The 21,354-nt window shown below is 44.5% G+C and overlaps 1 protein-coding gene across 1 annotated transcript in view; it reads left to right on the top strand.

The window, feature by feature from the left end:
• Window positions 1-11,193, top strand: part of LOC140730142 (transcobalamin-2-like) — a 77,791-nt gene extending 66,598 nt beyond the window's left edge. The window contains exons 6-8 of the mRNA XM_073050275.1: window positions 7,875-8,050; window positions 8,727-8,910; window positions 10,855-11,193. Of these exons, the coding sequence (XP_072906376.1) occupies window positions 7,875-8,050; window positions 8,727-8,910; window positions 10,855-10,886 (392 nt within the window). The 3' untranslated portion in view covers window positions 10,887-11,193. The remainder of the gene's footprint in view (window positions 1-7,874; window positions 8,051-8,726; window positions 8,911-10,854) is intronic.
• The last annotated feature ends 10,161 nt before the right edge of the window (window positions 11,194-21,354 follow it).

Genomic DNA, 21,354 nt, shown 5'->3' with positions numbered 1-21,354 from the left:
ATTCTGCTGGCCCTTCACCACTCGCTCAATAGGTTCTCACAACAGGAACATTCTGCTGGCCCTTCACCACTCGCTCAATAGGTTCTCACACCAGCAACATTCTGCTGGCCCTTCACCACTCGCTCAATAGGTTCTCACAACAGGAACATTCTGCTGGTCCTTCACCACTCGCTCAATAGGTTCTCACACCAGCAACATTCTGCTGGCCCTTCACCACTCGCTCAATAGGTTCTCACAACAGCAACATTCTGCTGGCCCTTCACCACTCGCTCAATAGGTTCTCACAACGGGAACATTCTGCTGGCCCTTCAGCACTCGCTCAATAAGTTCTCACACCGGGAACATTCTGCTGGTCCTTCACCACTCACTCAATAGGTTCTCACAACAGGAACATTCTGCTGGTCCTTCACCACTCGCTCAATAGGTTCTCACACCAGCAACATTCTGCTGGTCCTTCACCACTCGCTCAATAGGTTCTCACACCGGGAACATTCTGCTGGTCCTTCACCACTCGCTCAATAGGTTCTCACACCAGCAACATTCTGCTGGCCCTTCAGCACTCGCTCAATAAGTTCTCACACCAGGAACATTCTGCTGGCCCTTCACCACTCGCTCAATAGGTTCTCAGACCAGGAACATTCTGCTGGCCCTTCACCACTCGCTCAATAGGTTCTCACAACAGGAACATTCTGCTGGCACTTCACCACTCGCTCAATAGGTTCTCACAACAGGAACATTCTGCTGGTCCTTCACCACTCGCTCAATAGGTTCTCACAACAGGAACATTCTGCTGGTTCTTCACCACTCGCTCAATAGGTTCTCACAACAGCAACATTCTGCTGGCCCTTCACCACTCGCTCAATAGGTTCTCACAACAGCAACATTCTGCTGGCCCTTCACCACTCGCTCAATAGGTTCTCACAACAGGAACATTCTGCTGGTTCTTCACCACTCGCTCAATAGGTTCTCACAACAGCAACATTCTGCTGGCCCTTCACCACTCGCTCAATAGGTTCTCACAACAGCAACATTCTGCTGGCCCTTCACCACTCGCTCAATAGGTTCTCACAACAGGAACATTCTGCTGGTTCTTCACCACTCGCTCAATAGGTTCTCACAACAGCAACATTCTGCTGGCCCTTCACCACTCGCTCAATAGGTTCTCACAACAGCAACATTCTGCTGGCCCTTCACCACTCGCTCAATAGGTTCTCACAACAGGAACATTCTGCTGGTTCTTCACCACTCGCTCAATAGGTTCTCACAACAGCAACATTCTGCTGGCCCTTCACCACTCGCTCAATAAGTTCTCACACCGAGAACATTCTGCTGCCCCTTCACCACTCGCTCAATAGGTTCTCACAACAGGAACATTCTGCTGGTCCTTCACCACTCGCTCAATAGGTTCTCACACCAGGAACATTCTGCTGGCCCTTCACCACTCGCTCAATAGGTTCTCACAACAGGAACATTCTGCTGGCCCTTCACCACTCGCTCAATAGGTTCTCACACCAGCAACATTCTGCTGGCCCTTCACCACTCGCTCAATAGGTTCTCACAACAGGAACATTCTGCTGGCCCTTCACCACTCGCTCAATAGGTTCTCACAACAGCAACATTCTGCTGGCCCTTCACCACTCGCTCAATAGGTTCTCACAACAGCAACATTCTGCTGGCCCTTCACCACTCGCTCAATAGGTTCTCACAACAGGAACATTCTGCTGGCCCTTCACCACTCGCTCAATAGGTTCTCACAACAGCAACATTCTGCTGGCCCTTCACCACTCGCTCAATAGGTTCTCACAACGGGAACATTCTGCTGGCCCTTCAGCACTCGCTCAATAAGTTCTCACACCGGGAACATTCTGCTGGTCCTTCACCACTCGCTCAATAGGTTCTCACAACAGGAACATTCTGCTGGTCCTTCACCACTCGCTCAATAGGTTCTCACACCAGCAACATTCTGCTGGTCCTTCACCACTCGCTCAATAGGTTCTCACACCAGCAACATTCTGCTGGCCCTTCAGCACTCGCTCAATAAGTTCTCACACCGGGAACATTCTGCTGGCACTTCACCACTCGCTCAATAGGTTCTCACACCAGCAACATTCTGCTGGCCCTTCACCACTCGCTCAATAGGTTCTCACACCGGGAACATTCTGCTGGTCCTTCACCACTCGCTCAATAGGTTCTCACACCAGCAACATTCTGCTGGCCCTTCACCACTCGCTCAATAGGTTCTCACACCAGCAACATTCTGCTGGCCCTTCACCACTTGCTCAATAGGTTCTCACACCAGCAACATTCTGCTGGCCCTTCACCACTCGCTCAATAGGTTCTCACAACAGCAACATTCTGCTGGCCCTTCACCACTCACTCAATAGGTTCTCACAACAGGAACATTCTGCTGGTCCTTCACCACTCGCTCAATAGGTTCTCACACCAGGAACATTCTGCTGGCCCTTCACCACTCGCTCAATAGGTTCTCACAACAGCAACATTCTGCTGGCCCTTCACCACTCGCTCAATAGGTTCTCACAACAGCAACATTCTGCTGGCCCTTCACCACTCGCTCAATAGGTTCTCACACCGGGAACATTCTGCTGGCCCTTCACCACTCGCTCAATAGGTTCTCACAACGGGAACATTCTGCTGGCCCTTCACCACTCGCTCAATAGGTTCTCACAACAGGAACATTCTGCTGGCCCTTCACCACTCGCTCAATAGGTTCTCACAACAAGAACATTCTGCTGGTCCTTCACCACTCGCTCAATAGGTTCTCACACCAGGAACATTCTGCTGGCCCTTCACCACTCGCTCAATAGGTTCTCACAACAGCAACATTCTGCTGGCCCTTCACCACTCGCTCAATAGGTTCTCACAACAGCAACATTCTGCTGGCCCTTCACCACTCGCTCAATAGGTTCTCACACCGGGAACATTCTGCTGGCCCTTCACCACTCGCTCAATAGGTTCTCACAACAGCAACATTCTGCTGGCCCTTCACCACTCGCTCAATAGGTTCTCACACCGGGAACATTCTGCTGGCCCTTCACCACTCGCTCAATAGGTTCTCACAACAGGAACATTCTGCTGGCCCTTCACCACTCGCTCAATAGGTTCTCACAACAAGAACATTCTGCTGGCCCTTCACCACTCACTCAATAGGTTCTCACAACAGGAACATTCTGCTGGCCCTTCACCACTCGCTCAATAGGTTCTCACAACAGGAACATTCTGCTGGCCCTTCACCACTCGCTCAATAGGTTCTCACAACAGGAACATTCTGCTGGCCCTTCACCACTCGCTCAATCGGTTCTCACACCGGGAACATTCTGCTGGCCCTTCACCACTCGCTCAATAGGTTCTCACAACAGCAACATTCTGCTGGCCCTTCACCACTCGCTCAATAGGTTCTCACAACAGGAACATTCTGCTGGCCCTTCACCACTCACTCAATCGGTTCTCACAACAGGAACATTCTGCTGGCCCTTCACCACTCGCTCAATAGGTTCTCACAACAGCAACATTCTGCTGGCCCTTCACCACTCGCTCAATAGGTTCTCACACCAGGAACATTCTGCTGGCCCTTCACCACTCGCTCAATAGGTTCTCACAACAGGAACATTCTGCTGGCCCTTCACCACTCGCTCAATAGGTTCTCACACCAGCAACATTCTGCTGGCCCTTCACCACTCGCTCAATAGGTTCTCACAACAGCAACATTCTGCTGGCCCTTCACCACTCGCTCAATAGGTTCTCACACCAGCAACATTCTGCTGGCCCTTCACCACTCGCTCAATAGGTTCTCACAACAGGAACATTCTGCTGGCCCTTCACCACTCGCTCAATAGGTTCTCACACCAGCAACATTCTGCTGGCCCTTCACCACTCGCTCAATAGGTTCTCACAACAGCAACATTCTGCTGGCCCTTCACCACTCGCTCAATAAGTTCTCACACCGGGAACATTCTGCTGCCCCTTCACCACTCGCTCAATAGGTTCTCACAACAGGAACATTCTGCTGGTCCTTCACCACTCGCTCAATAGGTTCTCACACCAGGAACATTCTGCTGGCCCTTCACCACTCGCTCAATAGGTTCTCACAACAGCAACATTCTGCTGGCCCTTCACCACTCGCTCAATAGGTTCTCACAACAGCAACATTCTGCTGGCCCTTCACCACTCGCTCAATAGGTTCTCACACCAGGAACATTCTGCTGGCCCTTCACCACTCGCTCAATAGGTTCTCACAACAGCAACATTCTGCTGGCCCTTCACCACTCGCTCAATAGGTTCTCACAACAGCAACATTCTGCTGGCCCTTCACCACTCGCTCAATAGGTTCTCACACCAGGAACATTCTGCTGGCCCTTCACCACTCGCTCAATAGGTTCTCACAACAGGAACATTCTGCTGGCCCTTCACCACTCGCTCAATAGGTTCTCACAACAAGAACATTCTGCTGGCCCTTCACCACTCACTCAATAGGTTCTCACACCAGCAACATTCTGCTGGCCCTTCACCACTCGCTCAATAGGTTCTCACAACAGGAACATTCTGCTGGCCCTTCACCACTCGCTCAATAGGTTCTCACAACAGGAACATTCTGCTGGCCCTTCACCACTCGCTCAATAGGTTCTCACAACAGGAACATTCTGCTGGCCCTTCACCACTCGCTCAATCGGTTCTCACACCGGGAACATTCTGCTGGCCCTTCACCACTCGCTCAATAGGTTCTCACAACAGCAACATTCTGCTGGCCCTTCACCACTCGCTCAATAGGTTCTCACAACAAGAACATTCTGCTGGCCCTTCACCACTCGCTCAATAGGTTCTCACAACAGAAACATTCTGCTGGCCCTTCACCACTCGCTCAATAGATTCTCACAACAGCAACATTCTGCTGGCCCTTCACCACTCGCTCAATAGGTTCTCACAACAGGAACACTCTGCTGGCCCTTCACCACTCGCTCAATAGGTTCTCACAACAGAAACATTCTGCTGGCCCTTCACCACTCGCTCAATAGGTTCTCACAACAGGAACATTCTGCTGGCCCTTCACCACTCACTCAATCGGTTCTCACAACAGGAACATTCTGCTGGCCCTTCACCACTCGCTCAATAGGTTCTCACAACAGGAACATTCTGCTGGCCCTTCACCACTCGCTCAATAGGTTCTCACAACAGGAACATTCTGCTGGCCCTTCACCACTCGCTCAATAGGTTCTCACAACAGCAACATTCTGCTGGCCCTTCACCACTCGCTCAATAGGTTCTCACAACAGGAACATTCTGCTGGCCCTTCACCACTCGCTCAATAGGTTCTCACAACAGGAACATTCTGCTGGCCCTTCACCACTCGCTCAATAGGTTCTCACAACAGGAACATTCTGCTGGCCCTTCACCACTCGCTCAATAGGTTCTCACAACAGGAACATTCTGCTGGCCCTTCACCACTCGCTCAATAGGTTCTCACAACAGGAACATTCTGCTGGCCCTTCACCACTCGCTCAATAGGTTCTCACAACAGCAACATTCTGCTGGCCCTTCACCACTCGCTCAATAGGTTCTCACAACAGGAACATTCTGCTGGCCCTTCACCACTCGCTCAATAGGTTCTCACACCAGGAATATTCTGCTGGCCCTTCACCACTCGCTCAATGGGTTCTCACAACAGCAACATTCTGCTGGCCCTTCACCACTCGCTCAATAGGTTCTCACAACAGGAACATTCTGCTGGCCCTTCACCACTCGCTCAATAGGTTCTCACACCAGGAACATTCTGCTGGCCCTTCACCACTCGCTCAATAGGTTCTCACAACAGGAACATTCTGCTGGCCCTTCACCACTCGCTCAATAGGTTCTCACACCAGGAACATTCTGCTGGCCCTTCACCACTCGCTCGATAGGTTCTCACAACAGGAACATTCTGCTGGTCCTTCACCACTCGCTCAATGGGTTCTCACAACAGCAACATTCTGCTGGCCCTTCACCACTCGCTCAATAGGTTCTCACAACAGGAACATTCTGCTGGCCCTTCACCACTCGCTCGATAGGTTCTCACAACAGGAACATTCTGCTGGCCCTTCACCACTCGCTCAATGGGTTCTCACAACAGCAACATTCTGCTGGCCCTTCACCACTCGCTCAATAGGTTCTCACAACAGCAACATTCTGCTGGCCCTTCACCACTCGCTCAATCGTTTCTCACAACAGGAACATTCTGCTGGTCCTTCACCACTCGCTCAATAGGTTCTCACAACAGCAACATTCTGCTGGCCCTTCACCACTCGCTCAATAGGTTCTCACACCAGGAATTATCCGTCTGCTGGAACGCAGACAAAGCTTCTCGTCGTATCTCAGTCCATGTGGCCAGCATGATGGAAAACCAGTTGTGAAGAGTTCAGAGCAGATGCTGCACCCAGTAGACGGCCATTTCACAATCGGTTCTTTCTGAAGCACAGGAGGTTCTGGAGCAACACACACAAAATTCTGGAGGAACCCAGATGGTCAGGCAGCTTCTCTGGAGAGGGGAAAAGGGCCAATGTTTTGAGCCAGGAACCTTCATCAGGACATTGAACGCAGAAATCTACTGCACATTACAGGCCCTTCAGCCCACAAGGTTGTGCCAACCATGTAACCTACTTTCAATTCTAATCTGTCTACCACACAGCCCTCTATTTTGTTAAGCTTCATGTACCTATCTGAGAGTCTCGTCAAAGACCCTATTGTATCAGCCTCTACCACCATTACTGGCAGTGCATTCCACACACCCACCACTCCGTGTGGAAAAACTTGCATCTGACATCCCCCTTGTACCTACTTCCAAGCACCTTAAAACGATGTCCCCTTGTGTTAGCCATTTCAACCTGGGAAAAAGCCTCTGACTATCCACACGATCAATCCCTCTCATCATCTTATACACCTCTATCTGGTCACCTGTCATCCTCCGTCACTCCAAGGAGAAAAGGCCAAGTTCACTCAACCTATTCTCATAAGGCATGCTCCCCAATCCAGGCAACATCCTTGTAAATCTCCTCTGCAGTCTTTCTATAATACCCACATCTTTCCTGGAGTGAGGTGACCAGAATTGAACACACTACTCCATGTGGGGTCTGACCAAGGTCTTGCATAGCTGTAACATTACCTTACGGCTCTTGAACTGAATCCCACAGCTAATGGATGCCGACACATCATATGCCTTCTTAACACTGTCAACCTGTGCAGCAGCTTTGTGAATCCTAAGGACATGGAGCCCAAAATCCCTCTGATTCCCCCACAGCACCAAGAGACTATAATGTAGGATAGTTGGATTTAGCTCAGTAGATTTGGAAGGCTTTTATGATTTAATTCATTTTCATAAAACAAGATAAACTAAGAGTCCCATAGCAATAACTGATTTTAATAGAGCCAGGGAGCCAAACAGCATTGATACAAGCCCTTCAGCTCAGCCAACACATACTGACCACTTTGACCACCCAGCTAGTCCCAATGTCCTGTGTTCGGCCCATACCCCCGCCCCCAAGGATTACCCCTCCACGTACCTGTCCGAGTGCTTCTTAAACAATATCTGCCTCAAACACTTCCCCTGGCAGCTCGTTCCATTTCCTCACTACCTTTGTGGGGAATTGCCCCTCAGGACCAATTTAAATCCTTTTCCTCTCACTCTAAATCTATGCCCCTTAGTTTTAGACCCTCCTACCCTTGGGAAAAGGTCACTGCCACCCACATTATCGGTGTGTGTATGTGATGTATATTGTAATTCACGGTTTTTCAGTTATTATGTATTGCATTCTCCTGTCGCCACAAGTACAACAAATTTCAGGACATATGCTGGTGATATTCAAGCCGATTCTGATTCTAATTTGTAGATACAGCCTCCATGACCGTCCTTGCTCTCTCCTGCATACACCATGGCAATGACCTTGCTATCATGGAGAAACACCACATTGAACAAGCCATCGTGCTCTTGCTGCATCAGCTCCTAAGTTACCAGAATACGGATGGTACCTTTGGGACTATCTACAATACTGGCCTTGCTGTTCAGGTGAGTTAAAACTGGCACGTAACGCCTACACCGTGGGTAGCAAGGCTCTCGTTACTGGTGACACCGATCCTGTGGTAGAGTGAGGGAGGGTGGGTGTAATCATGGCCAAGGACAGCAGACCAAATCGAGAACATTGGATAAACTGTGTATTCCATGCCTCATCTGATTCTCCCTTTCCTTTATTTCAAATCTGGGTCAGAGTTAATTCTACACCTTACTCTGCACGTGGGTTCACCACCCTCTGTAGCTCTCTCGTTACAGAACTGTTACACTTAAGAGGCAAATATACAGGCACTTAAATAGACAAGGCAAAGGAGGACACAGTCCTAATGCAGGCATATGGGTTAGTATGGATCTGGTATGACGAAGGGCCTGATTCTATGTTGTATAACCCTGATTCTATGACTCTCAATATCTACACTATTCTGTTCACTGCATTATTTCTCAATAAGGTAAAAGTTCAAGTGACCTTGACCTGGACAGAAGGTGGAACACCAGATGATCAGACCATCATTCCCACCTGATAAACATCCCCTCTCTGATATTCAGTTAACATAGTGAACGTGTAACTTATTTCACTGCTAGCCAAATTTGTTCACATCTGGATGTCCACCAAATGCACTTCTTTGAAATATATTGGATATCGTTCCGAATATCTTTTGTCTTCTGTTTCCAGGCTTTCGTTGAACAGGAAAAACTGGAATTTACTCTCTTCCGTTGCCCAAAAAATTTGCAACTCTTGGTCAGCGAGATCTATAAAGGGTCATTTAACACAGTGCAGAAAGCTTTCCCAGTACTCCTGGCTTTGGAGGGAAAGTCACTGTTGCACGTTGGAGACCCCAGTTGTCGTTCACGTCGGGGTGAGTATGCAAAACCATGATATCAACACGTTTTAAAAGAATCATTAAAATCACTGTGAGAAATAACTGAAATGACAGCCACGTATCAGATGACAACACCTTGCCTCTGACAATCAGTGGCAACTTTATTTGATACATCTGGAACCTGGTGTGGACCTCTGCTGCCGTAGCCCATCCACTTCAAGATTCAATGTGTTGTGCATTCAGAGGAGCTCTTCTGCACACCACTGTCATAACATATGGTTATTTGAGTTGCTGTCACCTTCCTCTCTCATTATCGAGGCATTTTCGCCCACAGAACTGCCACTCACTGGATTTTTTTCCGCACCACTCTGTAAACTCTAGAGATTGTCATGTGTGAAAGTCCCAGATCAGCAATTTCTTATATAATCAAACCACTGAGCTGAAGTTTCCGATGATCTTCCAGTAGAACCCCAGGAATTGTTTGCCTTTAGATACCGGATGGTGGTGGCCAGTCTCTGAATGCCTGCGTCTTCCTAGGGTCCATCTTGAGATGATGAAACCCAAAAATGAAATGGTTGTCATGTGAAACTCAGACTCCCCCAACTTGACATAAAGTCCATGGTCTAGAAGACTCTTTGCAATGTCCCAGACATGAGCAGCATGCCCCTCCATGGACTTTGAGAAGATCAGGATATCATCCAGGTAGACGAAGGCATACTTATGGAGAGTATCCCGGAGCATGTCGTTGACAAAGGCCTGGAAAATGGCCGGAGTGTTCACAAGGCTGAAGGGCATAACCAGGTACTCGTAGTGGCCTGTTGGTGTATTAAATGTAATCTTCCCTTATATGGACCAGATAGTATGCACTCCATAAGTCTGGTTTTGTGAATACCTCGCCCCTTGGAGCATCTCAAAGGCTGTGGTAATAAGTGGAAGAGGGTAATGATTCTTGGTTGTTATGCAGTTTAATCTCCTGTAGGGGTCACAAGTTCCCATCCTCCTTTTGTACAAAGAATAGCCTGCACCGCCAGGTGAGGTGGAGGGTCCTCCTTTATCGATTCCTCTATTGAGTCTCTCTCTGGGCCTCAGAGTGCGGGGGACGAGTACTGGGCAGTAAGTCTATACCACAGTTGTCGGGTTGGTGTGGTGGTGACTCGAGGCCTTTCCCTCGCTGAAGGCCTCCTCCAAGTCCTTGTAGATGGAAGAAATATTGACCAGTTTGAGTGTTGCCATCGCCTCCGGATCTTCCTTCGAAGACAACTCTTGATGCTTCCAGGGTGGCATGGGTGATCCAACAGGTTCTCCCTAGACTCACAAAGCTTATTCATGGCAACAAGGCATTACAGATGGCCTCTTCACCCCCCAGGAACACACTCGAAGGGTCTGCGCTTCAAAATCTTCACTTTAGTTGGGATCTGGTTTCTGGATCTCTTGGGCTTCGGGTTACCTCGGATTGAAGTCTGTCCCCTTGCTGATCTTGGTCTCAGGAAATTCTGGGGTCAAAACACCACACCACAAACATACCCATTTATTATGACTGGACCAAGCACTGATTCTATCCACCCTGCAATCCACGGATGATCATGAATGCCACTTTTCCAGATCCAAAGGGAACCAGGACGGCTGCAGTTTTTATCACCAATGAGCATTGAGTGAGGAATCCGCGGCAAGAACCCAGGTCTCTGTCGAATCTCTCCTGGGTCAGAAGATGTACCGGCACAAGAGGGCGACCAACAACCTCACCTGAGCAACTCCGGCATCCTCCTCCCGAGAGCTGGCACCCGAAACAGAGTACCCAAAACATGACTGCCGATTAGCGGGCCCACCCTGAGCCCGTAAAGGGGCTGTGCCAGCTATCCGTTCTCCAGAGGTAGAGAGTCCAAACCCCGGAAACTGGCGGTTTCAATATACATCATATATTGAAATCCCCAACTTTATTAATTGTGAATCTGAATCGAGATATTGTTTTTTCTCTCTCAGATAATCTGCCCGAAGGTGAAAATGAGAAGTGAAACGAGGACCAAGAGATGAAGACCAAGATGCTGTTTTCATCCATTACGTGGAATAGATACTTTGCAGTTATATAGTTGGACCATAGAACGGCATTTGATTACTATGCCATGTCAGATTCATTAAACCAATAACCCCGTTAATCTCTCTTCCTCTAGACCCTGACTAATGATCAATATGCCTGAAACAGTCCTTAACACTGTTAACTCATGAACACGCCTATGCTCTGTGCCTCACCTCCACCCCGATAGTGTTTTGCAGAGCTCCACCACTGCGTGTATGTTTAATCAATAAAGTCTCTTGCATCTATTTTGTATTTACCCTGTCTTGCCTTAAATACCTGCTCTCTTACACTGGACATTACAATCTTTGGGGAAAAAAAGATACTATCTACTCTACCTTTGCCTCATGTGTTTTTAAAAATAAATATAAATGAAATTTCCTTTCAGCCTCCACCACTCGAGAAAATAAAACAGCCTCAAGCTGCCCTGATATTTTTTTATTTATTCCCTGAGATACAGCACGGAATAAGCCCTTCTGACCCTTCGAGCCGAGCCGGCCAGTGATCCCCCATTTAACCAGTGTAATCACGGGACAATTTACAATGAACAATTATCCTACCAACCGGTAGGTCTTTGGACTGTGGGAGGAAACCAGAGCACACCAGACACCCCTGTCAACTTGTACCGCAACTTTCAGGGAGCCTGGATACTAAGATCGCTCTGTACATCAACACTGTTAAGGATTCCCCCCCCCCCCCCCCCTTACTGTGTTCCTTCTCTCTATATTGGATCTCCCAAACTGCAACACTTCACCATTGCCCAGATTAACCTTCAGCTGCAATGGATCTGTGTTCTGTTTTATCCTTCGGCAGTCTTCCGTGCTATCCACAACACCACCAATCTTTATCTGGTGTGTGAACCTTGTAGCCCACCCGACCACATATACAGTAAGTAACGAAGATCCCTGTGGAACACCCTGAGTCACAGACAGCCCGAGATCCACCACTACCTAATGACTTCTACAGGCATAGAAAATGTATCGCACATATCCTTATCTTCTGGATGAGCCTTGTGGAATCCATGTAGACAGCATCCACTGCTCTGCCTTCTTCAATCCAACTCCGTCAGATTAGCCAGAAAGGATCTACTCTATACAAAACTATGCTGGCTGTCACCATGTTTCTTCACATGTTCAGGAGTCCTATCCTTAAGGGTTGTGTATTCACTCACCTCTCTCAGAAACTCAGTATATCCCATAGGCTGTGGGGATTCAAGAGACCCTCTAGGATGCATCTACCAAACTCTACCCCATCTAAAACCTTTCTCACTGAGGTGTTCCCAGTCTGTGAGGCAAAGTTCAATCATCCACTGATAATCCTGTTGTTTTTACACCTTTCCCTAACCTGCTGCTCAGTGTCCCAGTGGCTGTCTGTAGTACAAACCCATCTGAGTGACAGCACCTTTCTAATTCTTGAGTTCCACCCATATCGACTCAGTCAATGATCCCTCCATTTCTCCCATTAGGGTACAGCTGTGATATTATTCCCCTCTAGTGATGCAACCCCTCCCCATTTAACACCCCCACACATTCCTCCTAAAACATCAAAATCCCAGAACATTAAGCGATCAGTCCTCTCCGTCACTCAATCAGGTCTCTGCATTTGCCATAACATTATAGTTCCATCTACCGATCCATGCTTCAATTTCATCACCATTATTCTTAATACTCCTGACACTGATTCAAACACATCTCAATCCATCTGTCATTTTGTTTATATCCCCTAGCTCCAGGCAATCCTTACTTACAGTATTGCTGCTCACTACTCTAATTTAGCTTCAATCCTTTCATTTTGTGCCTGATTGTCTGCTTCCCATCCCTCTGTCAATCTAGCTTAAACTCTTCTGGGTAGTAACAGTGAACCTCCCAGCTAGGATGTTGGCTTCAATCCAGTTTAGGTGTAATCCATCCCATTTGTACAGGTCACCCTTGCCCCAGAAGAGGTTCCAATGATCCGGAAATTGGAAACCCTGTCTCTGCACCAGCTCAACAGCCAGGCGTTTATCTGTCCCAACTTTCTGTTCCTCTTCTCACCAGCACAAGGCTCTCGAGGTAAATACTCTTGATAGCTTGTTCTTTAATTTCTTTTCTAACTCCCTACACTCATCCCTCTTTCTTTTTTCTTTTTTTTATTAGTTTTTTAATACATTTTCTACATCGCTACAGATTTAAAAAAACCCAGATCGAAATGAAGAACATTAATACAGTGCAAAAATAAACATACAATAATAATATAATACAAAAGAAGATAATTGAGAAAGCATCCAAATTGAAGATATGTAAAATTAGTATCCTCCCCAAGCCCCGCAACAAAAAAGAACTCCAGACCAACCACAGCACAATCTACAGAGTATACATCAGGACATTCAAACCCCCAAAACTGTAAATACACTTAGCAACAGAAGATATTAATGCCTACTACCAACAGAAAAGGAGCTGAAAGCAAGGGACCGAAAAAAAAACCTTAGTTAAGAGGAAGGTTATGAAAGTACTCAATAAAAGGTCCCCAGACCTTATGGAACTTTGTATCCGAATTAAGAACTGAATAATGAATTTTTTCAAGGTCTAAGCAGGACATAATATCATTAAGCCATTGAGCATGTGTGGGCGGGGCAACATCTCTCCATCTAAGGAGGATTAAACGTCTAGCCAGGAGAGAAGCAAAAGATAATATTCGACACTTAGTCAAACTCAGACATAAATCTGTCTCACCCAAAAAACCGAACAAAGCAATTAAAGGGTTAGGTTCTAGGTGGTGATTCAGAATATAAGATAACGTTATGAAGACGTCTTTCCAAAATTTCTCCAAGCTAGGACAAAACCAGTACATATGAATGAGAGAGGCCTCGCCCCTTTTGCATTTATCACAGAGAGGACTAATGTTAGGGTAAAAGCAAGATAGTTTAGATTTAGACATATGGGCTCTATGAACAATCTTAAACTATAAAAGGCAATGGCAAGCACAAAGAGAGGTTGAATTAACCGATTTGAGAATCGAATCCCAAGTCTCATCAGATAAGGAGATATTTAAATCATGTTCCCAAGCCATTCTAATTTTATCCACAGGGTCACACCATAAGGATGCTAATTTATCATGAATAAATGATATTAAACCTTTACCTAGTGGATTAATAGAAAGAAAAAAATCCATAACATTTTTCTCAGGCATTTCAGGGAAGTTAGGAATTAAAGGAGTAATAAAGTGTCTAATTTGGAGATATCTAAAAAAATGAGCATTGGGCAGATTGAACTTAGCAGAGAGCTGTTGAAAAGATGTGAAGCGATTATCAATAAAAAGATCTTCAAAATGTCTAATGCCCTTCCTATACCAATCATGGAATGCTGAATTATACGTAGTAGGTAAAAAAAAGGTGATTATGTAAGATAGGGCTAGAAAAGGAAAAACCATGGAAACCATAAAACTTCCTAAACTGAGCCCATATACGCAAAGTGTGTCTAACAAGAGGATTAACAATTAATCTGGACAAACTACTAGGGAGTACAGAGCCAAGAAGTGCAGAGATAGATAAATCTTTAGTGGAACTCAACTCCATTGCCACCCAATTAGGGCACTCGGGTTGGCCATGGAAAAAAGACCAAAAGGTAGCACAACGTATATTGGCTGCCCAATAATATAAATGAAAGTTAGGTAAAGCCATGCCACCCTCTTTTTTAGATTTTTGGAGATAAACTTTATTAATTCTAGAGCGCTTATTCTTCCACAGATATGACAAAATAATAGAGTCTAAGGAATCAAAAAAAGATTTAGGAATAAAAATTGGGATTGATTGAAATAAATATAAAAGTTTAGGGAGAACATACATTTTAACAACATTGATACGACCTACCAAAGACATAGATAGAGGTGACCATTGTAACAGACTCTGTTTTATAGTATATGAAAGATTGGCAAAATTTTCACGAAAGAGATCTTTAAACTTCCTTGTGACTGTAATCCCAAGGTAAGTAAATTGATTATGAACTACTTTAAAAGGGAGATCACGAAAAGTTAATTCTTGTGCTTCTTTATTAATTGGGAAAAGTTTGCTCTTATGTAAATTAAGATAATAGCCAGAGAACTGGCTAAACTGATCAAGAAGTGAAAACATTGGAGGTAAGGATGTAGACGGATTTGAGAGAAAAAGTAATAAGTCATCAGCATAAAGAGAAACTTTATGCTCAACACCCCCTCTCCAAATCCCGGTCAGTTCAGGACAATTTCGAAAAGCTATCGCCAAAGGTTCTATAGCCAAATCAAAGAGAAAGGGACTTAAAGGGCATCCCTGGCGGGTGCCACATTTGAGGTTAAATAACTGGGATTTCTGAAAATTAGTCAAAACAGAGGCAGTAGGACACAAATACAGCAATTTGATCCAAGAGATAAAACTTTGACCGAAGTCAAATTTTTCTAAAACTGCAAAAAGGTAGTTCCACTCTATATGATCAAATGCTTTCTCCGCATCGAGGGAAATAACACATTCAGGAATCCCAGTTGGAGGTGAATATAAAATGTTAAATAAACACCGAATGTTAAAAAAAGGAAGACGGTTTTTAATAAAACCAGTTTGATCATCAGAAATAATAGAGGGAATAACAGTTTCTAATCTATAAGCCAAAACTTTGGCCAAGATTTTAACATCAACATTAAGCAAAGAAATCGGCCTATACGAGGAACACTCTGTTGGGTCTTTACCCTTTTTTAATAAAAGAATAATAGATGCCTTATTAAAAGAGGGTGGCAATTTACTGTAATTAAATGAGTCAGATAATACTGAGAATAACTGAGGGGAAAGAAGTGAGGAGAATGATTTATAAAATTCTACAGGGAACCCATCAGGTCCAGGAGATTTCCCTGAAGACAATGCAGAAATTGCAAGAGATATTTCTTCTGATGATATAGGCGCATTAAGTTTGACTTTAAAATCAGATGAAAGCGAAGGAATATTCAGATTATTTAAAAAGTGATCAACAGAGATATTGTCATTCAAAGATTCAGAGGAATAAAGTCGAGAATAGAAATTTTTAAATGCGTCATTGATTTCTAAGTGATCCGATGTAAAGTCTCCATTCTCCTTCCGGATCTTTGTAATATGTTGTTTGGCTTTGGAACATCTCAGCTGATTGGCTAGAAATTTACCAGATTTGTCACCATGAATATAGAAGCGACTCTTACTTTCAAGAAGTTGGCATTCGACAGGTTGAGTAGACAGAAGATTAAATTTAGTTTGAAGTTCTACATGCTTCTTGTATAATTCAAGATTCTTAGTTTGAGCATACAGTTGATCCAATTCTTTAATCTGGTTAATGAGGTCTAATCGATCTGCACAGGATCTTCTGTTGAGATTTGCTGTGTAAGAGATTATTTGACCCCTCAAGTATGCTTTCATGGCATCCCAGACAATCTGGGATGACATTTCAGATGATGTATTGGTGTTAAAATAAAACGTAATCTGATCCTTAATAAATTCTAGAAAATCATCATCCGATAATAAAGTCGAGTCAAACCGCTAATGTTTATTCCTCTGAGGGAGACCAGGGAAATTTAAAGACAAAGTAATTGGGGCATGGTCAGAAATCAGTATACTCTGATAGTCACAAGAATAGACAAATGGAATAAGTTGATTATCAAGTAAAAAGCAGTCAATTCTAGTAAAGGTGTGGTGAACATGTGAAAAAAAAGAATAGTCTCTCTCGGTGGGATGAAGGAAATGCCATATATCAGAGATACCATAATTAGAGAGAAAAGAGTGAATAGCTAAGGCAGATTTAGTAAGTAGTCTAGTTACAGAGGACGATCGATCCAAATTAGGATCTAACCAACAATTGAAATCGCCACCCAGTATAAGAGAGTATGAGTTTAAATCTGGTACCAAGGAGAAAAAACGTTCCAAAAAATTAACATCATCAAAATTGGGAGCATACAGGTTTGCTAGTACAACTTTAGTATTGAATAATTTACCAGAAACAATAATAAAACGGCCATTTGTATCAGATATCTTATTACGGAGTTCAAAAGGAATATTTGAATTAATAAGGAGGGAGACCCCCCCCCCCCCCAGCTTTGGCAGCAAAGGATGAATGAAAATGCTGACCTGCCCACCTTGACAGAAGCCGAGAATTATCAAAACTACGAATATGAGTTTCTTGAAGGAAAGCGATGTCAGCTTTGAGTTGTTTAATATGCGAAAAGACCTTCCTTCTTTTAACAGGGTGATTCAATCCCTTTACATTCCAGCTCACAAATTTAAGTGAATTAACCATTATCAATTGTTAGTGCGTAGAAGGTAGCAGGCATATAAAAAATCAAGCAGTACAATAACAGTCTGGGAGCAAAAATGTAAACATAGATTCGTAGAATCAAAACAGAGACATGTCCTGAATAACAAAGGAAAACAAAAGAAACAGTGAGTAGTGTTGCAACTGGAGAACCCACCCCCACCCGCAACCCAAAATTAGACGGCTACCTAAAAAAGCAGCTAGCTCTACCAAAAAAATTAACCCAAGTGTGACTTCCAGTTCTGTGTCGTTAACAAAAGTTCCATATAAATAATATAGCAAATAATAACTAATTTATGCACTAGAAAACAGAATTATAAATAGGAACAACTTCAACAGAAGTATAAAACTTAATACAAAGAAAATCAGAAGAAAGCTAAAACTAACCTACCCGCAAAAAATTATGAAAGATTAAAAGAAAAAAAAGGAGGGAGAAAAGGGGGAAATTATAAAATTCAAAGAGAGTCCTTATCAACCATTTTCAGAAAAAAAAAGCAAAACTTAAACTATGAATCAACCAACAGGGAGGCCTTCAACAAAAACTCCAAACCTCCAAAACAAGTTAAAGACAATTGTAGTTCTCTATAGATAAGGTTATACAAAAATAAAATAGATTACACAGGTAAAATCTAAAAGTTTGCAGGGAAACATTAAACTTAAATTATCTATTTAGTAAAAATGCACCAAGTCCAGGGAGAGATTGACTACAGCCCTTAGAGTTTCAATAGATAATGACTGAGTTATTCGAGTAAAGTCTGAGTTCGGAAAAAATAGTTTTACTTCGAGAAGTACTTATCAACCATTTTAGATGGTTAGGCTGGTTCCGAAGAAGACGAGGTGGCTGGAAGACTTCCAACAAACGCCTCAGCCTCCTTCACTGATTTAAACCACTTATAATCTCCAGTAGTAAGCGTAATTCGAAGATCGGCCGGATTTTGGAGAGAGGGTCTGAAACCGCGATCAAAAAGCACTTTCATTACACCTTTAAACTCAGCACACCTCTTCAGAACCTGGGGGGCAAAATCTTCCACAAAACGAATGACCGTATTTTGAAAGGCAAAAGTACCTCTGCGGCGTGCCTCCATCATCAAACAGTTTTTCACCTGGTATTGATGAATGCATAAAATAATCAGCCGTGGGCGGGAACCCAGAATTGCTCAAGGAACATAGATCCTGTGTGCCCTTTCAAGCTCAGGTGGAGTTGGAAAAAATTCTTTCCCGAAAATCTCACAGAGAAACTTGGAAAAAAATTCAACGGGAGAGCCCTTTTCGGTGGCCTCTGGCAAACCAAGAATTCGTAGATTGCAATGTCTGCTCCGATTTTCAAGATCCACCATTTGGGAAAAAAGTTTGCTATTCTTCTCCTCTAGGTTGGAGCAGAGAGTTTCAAGATATTGAACACGGCATTTTAAATCTTCAGAAGTTACGTCAATGTGAGATAAATGTTCAGCATGATCATCCACTCCAGCATTAATCTGATCCAGTTTGACATTCAGCTGGTTGAAAGAAGTTCTAAATTCAGTTCTAAAATCCATTAAAGTATCTTGTCGATGTTGTTCCAGAACAGCGAGAATGTCAGCCGGCAAAGCCGTAGAAGTTTCCTTTTTCCCGGTTTTAGTACTTTTGGTAGCCATTATAAGATAGATGTGTTTGCAGGCAGGTAAAAGAGAACTAATAAAATACCTAACTAAGGTTTAAGAAGGGAGACACATAGTGCAAAGGTAAGAAGAATAACGGAGCAAAAGTTCGGAGCAACATCCCATTGAGCAACATTCGAGCAAAAGTCGCCATCTTACCGGAAGTCCTCACATCATCCCTCTTTCTACCCATCTCATTGATGCTAATGTACACCACAACCTCCGGCTGCTCCCCCTTCTCCCTTGCAGACGCCCGGAGACATCCTTTGTCTTCCTTCAGCAACAATTCTTTGCACAGACAGGGATTGGTTAAAGACTGAAGATGAGCATTATCTGTCAGGTGAACACTGAAACACAGAGTGAAGTGTGTTCCTTCTGCATTGAATGACCAACACAGTCTGAGGATTGTGCTGGGGGCAGCCCACAAGTGTTTCCATGCTTCCGACCGCAAGATAGCACACTCACAATTTACTAACCCTAACCCGTACATGTTTGGAATGTGGGCGGAAACTCACGCGGTCCCGGAGAGAACATAGAATATAGAACACTACAGCACAACACAGGCTCTTGGGCGCATGATCTTGTGCCAACATGTGCCTATCCAAAAGTTTAAGTGCCCCTAATGTACCACCACCACTGGCAGGGCATTCACCCACCATTTTCTGTGTCAGGAACATATATTTGACATCCCCCTATACTTTCCTGCTATTACCTTATTATTCCCTCCTGTGCTAGCCATTTCTGTCCTGGGAAAAAATCTCTGGCTGTCCACTCGATCTATCTGGTCTATCTATCATCTTGCACACCTCTATCAAGTCAGCTCTCATACTCCTTCATTCATTCACATAACCTATGCATCTTCTTAAGACTGGCAGCATCATTGTAAATCTCCTCTGCACACCCTGCAAAGATTCCACATCCTTCCTGGAATGAATTGAGCAGAACTGAACACAATATTCCAAGTGTGCTCTAATCAGGGTTTGAGGGAGCTGCAACATTACCTTGTGCCGCTTGAATTCAAAATCGCCCAACTAATGAAGGCCAACACAAAATAAGTCTTCTTAACAACCCTATCAACTTAATTGGCAACTTTTGGTGATCTCTGCACGTGGACCCCAAGGTCCTTCTGTTCCTCCACACTGTCAAGTAACCTATCAACAACCTTGTTTTCTGACTTCAAATTCAACCTTCCAAAGGGAGTCAGTTCACTCTTTTCTAAGTTGCATATTCCACTTCTCAGCTTAGCTTTCCATCCTGTCAATGTCCTGCTGCAACCTACAACAACCTTGCATACTATCCACAACTCCAATAACCTTTAGAACCATAGAACATTACAGCAGAGAAACAGGCCTTTTGGCCCTTCTTGGCTGTGCCAAACCATTTTTCTGCCTAGTCCCACTTACCTGCACCTGGACCATATCCCTCCGTACATCTCTCATCCATGTATCTGTCCAAGTTTTTCTTAAATGTTAAAAGTCAGCCTGCAATTACAACTTCATCTGGCAACTCATTCCACACTCCCACCACTCTCCGTGTGAAGAAGCCCCCCACCTAATGTTCCCTTTAAACTTTTCCCCCTTCACCCTTAACCCATGTCCTCTGGTTTTTTTCTCCCCTAGCCTCAGTGGAAAAAGCCTACTTGCATTCACTCTATCTATACCCATCATAATTTTATACACCTCTATCAAGTCTCCCCTCATTCTCCTACGCTCCAGGGAATAAAGTCCTAACCTATTCAACCTTTCTCTGTAACTCAGTTTCTCAAGTCCTGGCAACATCCTTGTAAACCTTCTCTGCACTCTTTCAACCTTATTAATATCCTTCCTGTAATTCGGTGACCAAAACTGCACACAATACTCCAAACTCAACCTCACCAATGCCTTATACAACTTCACCATAACATTCCAACTCTTATACTCTATACTTTGATTTATAAAGGCCAATGTACCAAAATCTCTTTTTATGACCCTATCTACCTGTGACGCCACTTTTAGGGAATTTTGTATCTGTATTCCTAGATCCCTCTGTTCTACTGCACTCCTCAGTGCCCTACCATTTACCTTGTATGTTCTACCTTGGTTTTTCCTTCCAAAGTGCAATACCTCACACTTGTCTGTATTAAACTCCATCTCCCATTTTTCAGCCCATTTTTCCAGCTGGTCCAAATCCCTCTGCAAGCTTTGAAAACCTCCATCACTGTCCACTACACCTCCAATCTTTGAATCATCAGCAAATTTGCTGATCCAATTTACCACAATATCATCCAGATCATTGATATAGATGACAAATAACAATGGACCCAGCACTGATCCCTGTGGCACACCACTAGTCACAGGCCTCCACTCAGAGTAACAATCCTCCGCTACCACTCTCTGGCTTCTCCCATTGAGCCAATGTCTAATCCAATTTACTACCTCTCCATGTATACCTAGCCACTGAATCTTCCTAACTAACCTCCCATGTGGGACCTTGTCAAAGGCCTTACTGAAGTCCATGT

This window comes from Hemitrygon akajei, chromosome 7, assembly GCF_048418815.1.
Source record: "Hemitrygon akajei chromosome 7, sHemAka1.3, whole genome shotgun sequence".
In the NCBI taxonomy this organism is placed as follows: domain Eukaryota; kingdom Metazoa; phylum Chordata; class Chondrichthyes; order Myliobatiformes; family Dasyatidae; genus Hemitrygon; species Hemitrygon akajei.
Note: the sequence above shows the minus strand (reverse complement) of the source record. Positions and strands in the feature narration are given on the sequence as shown.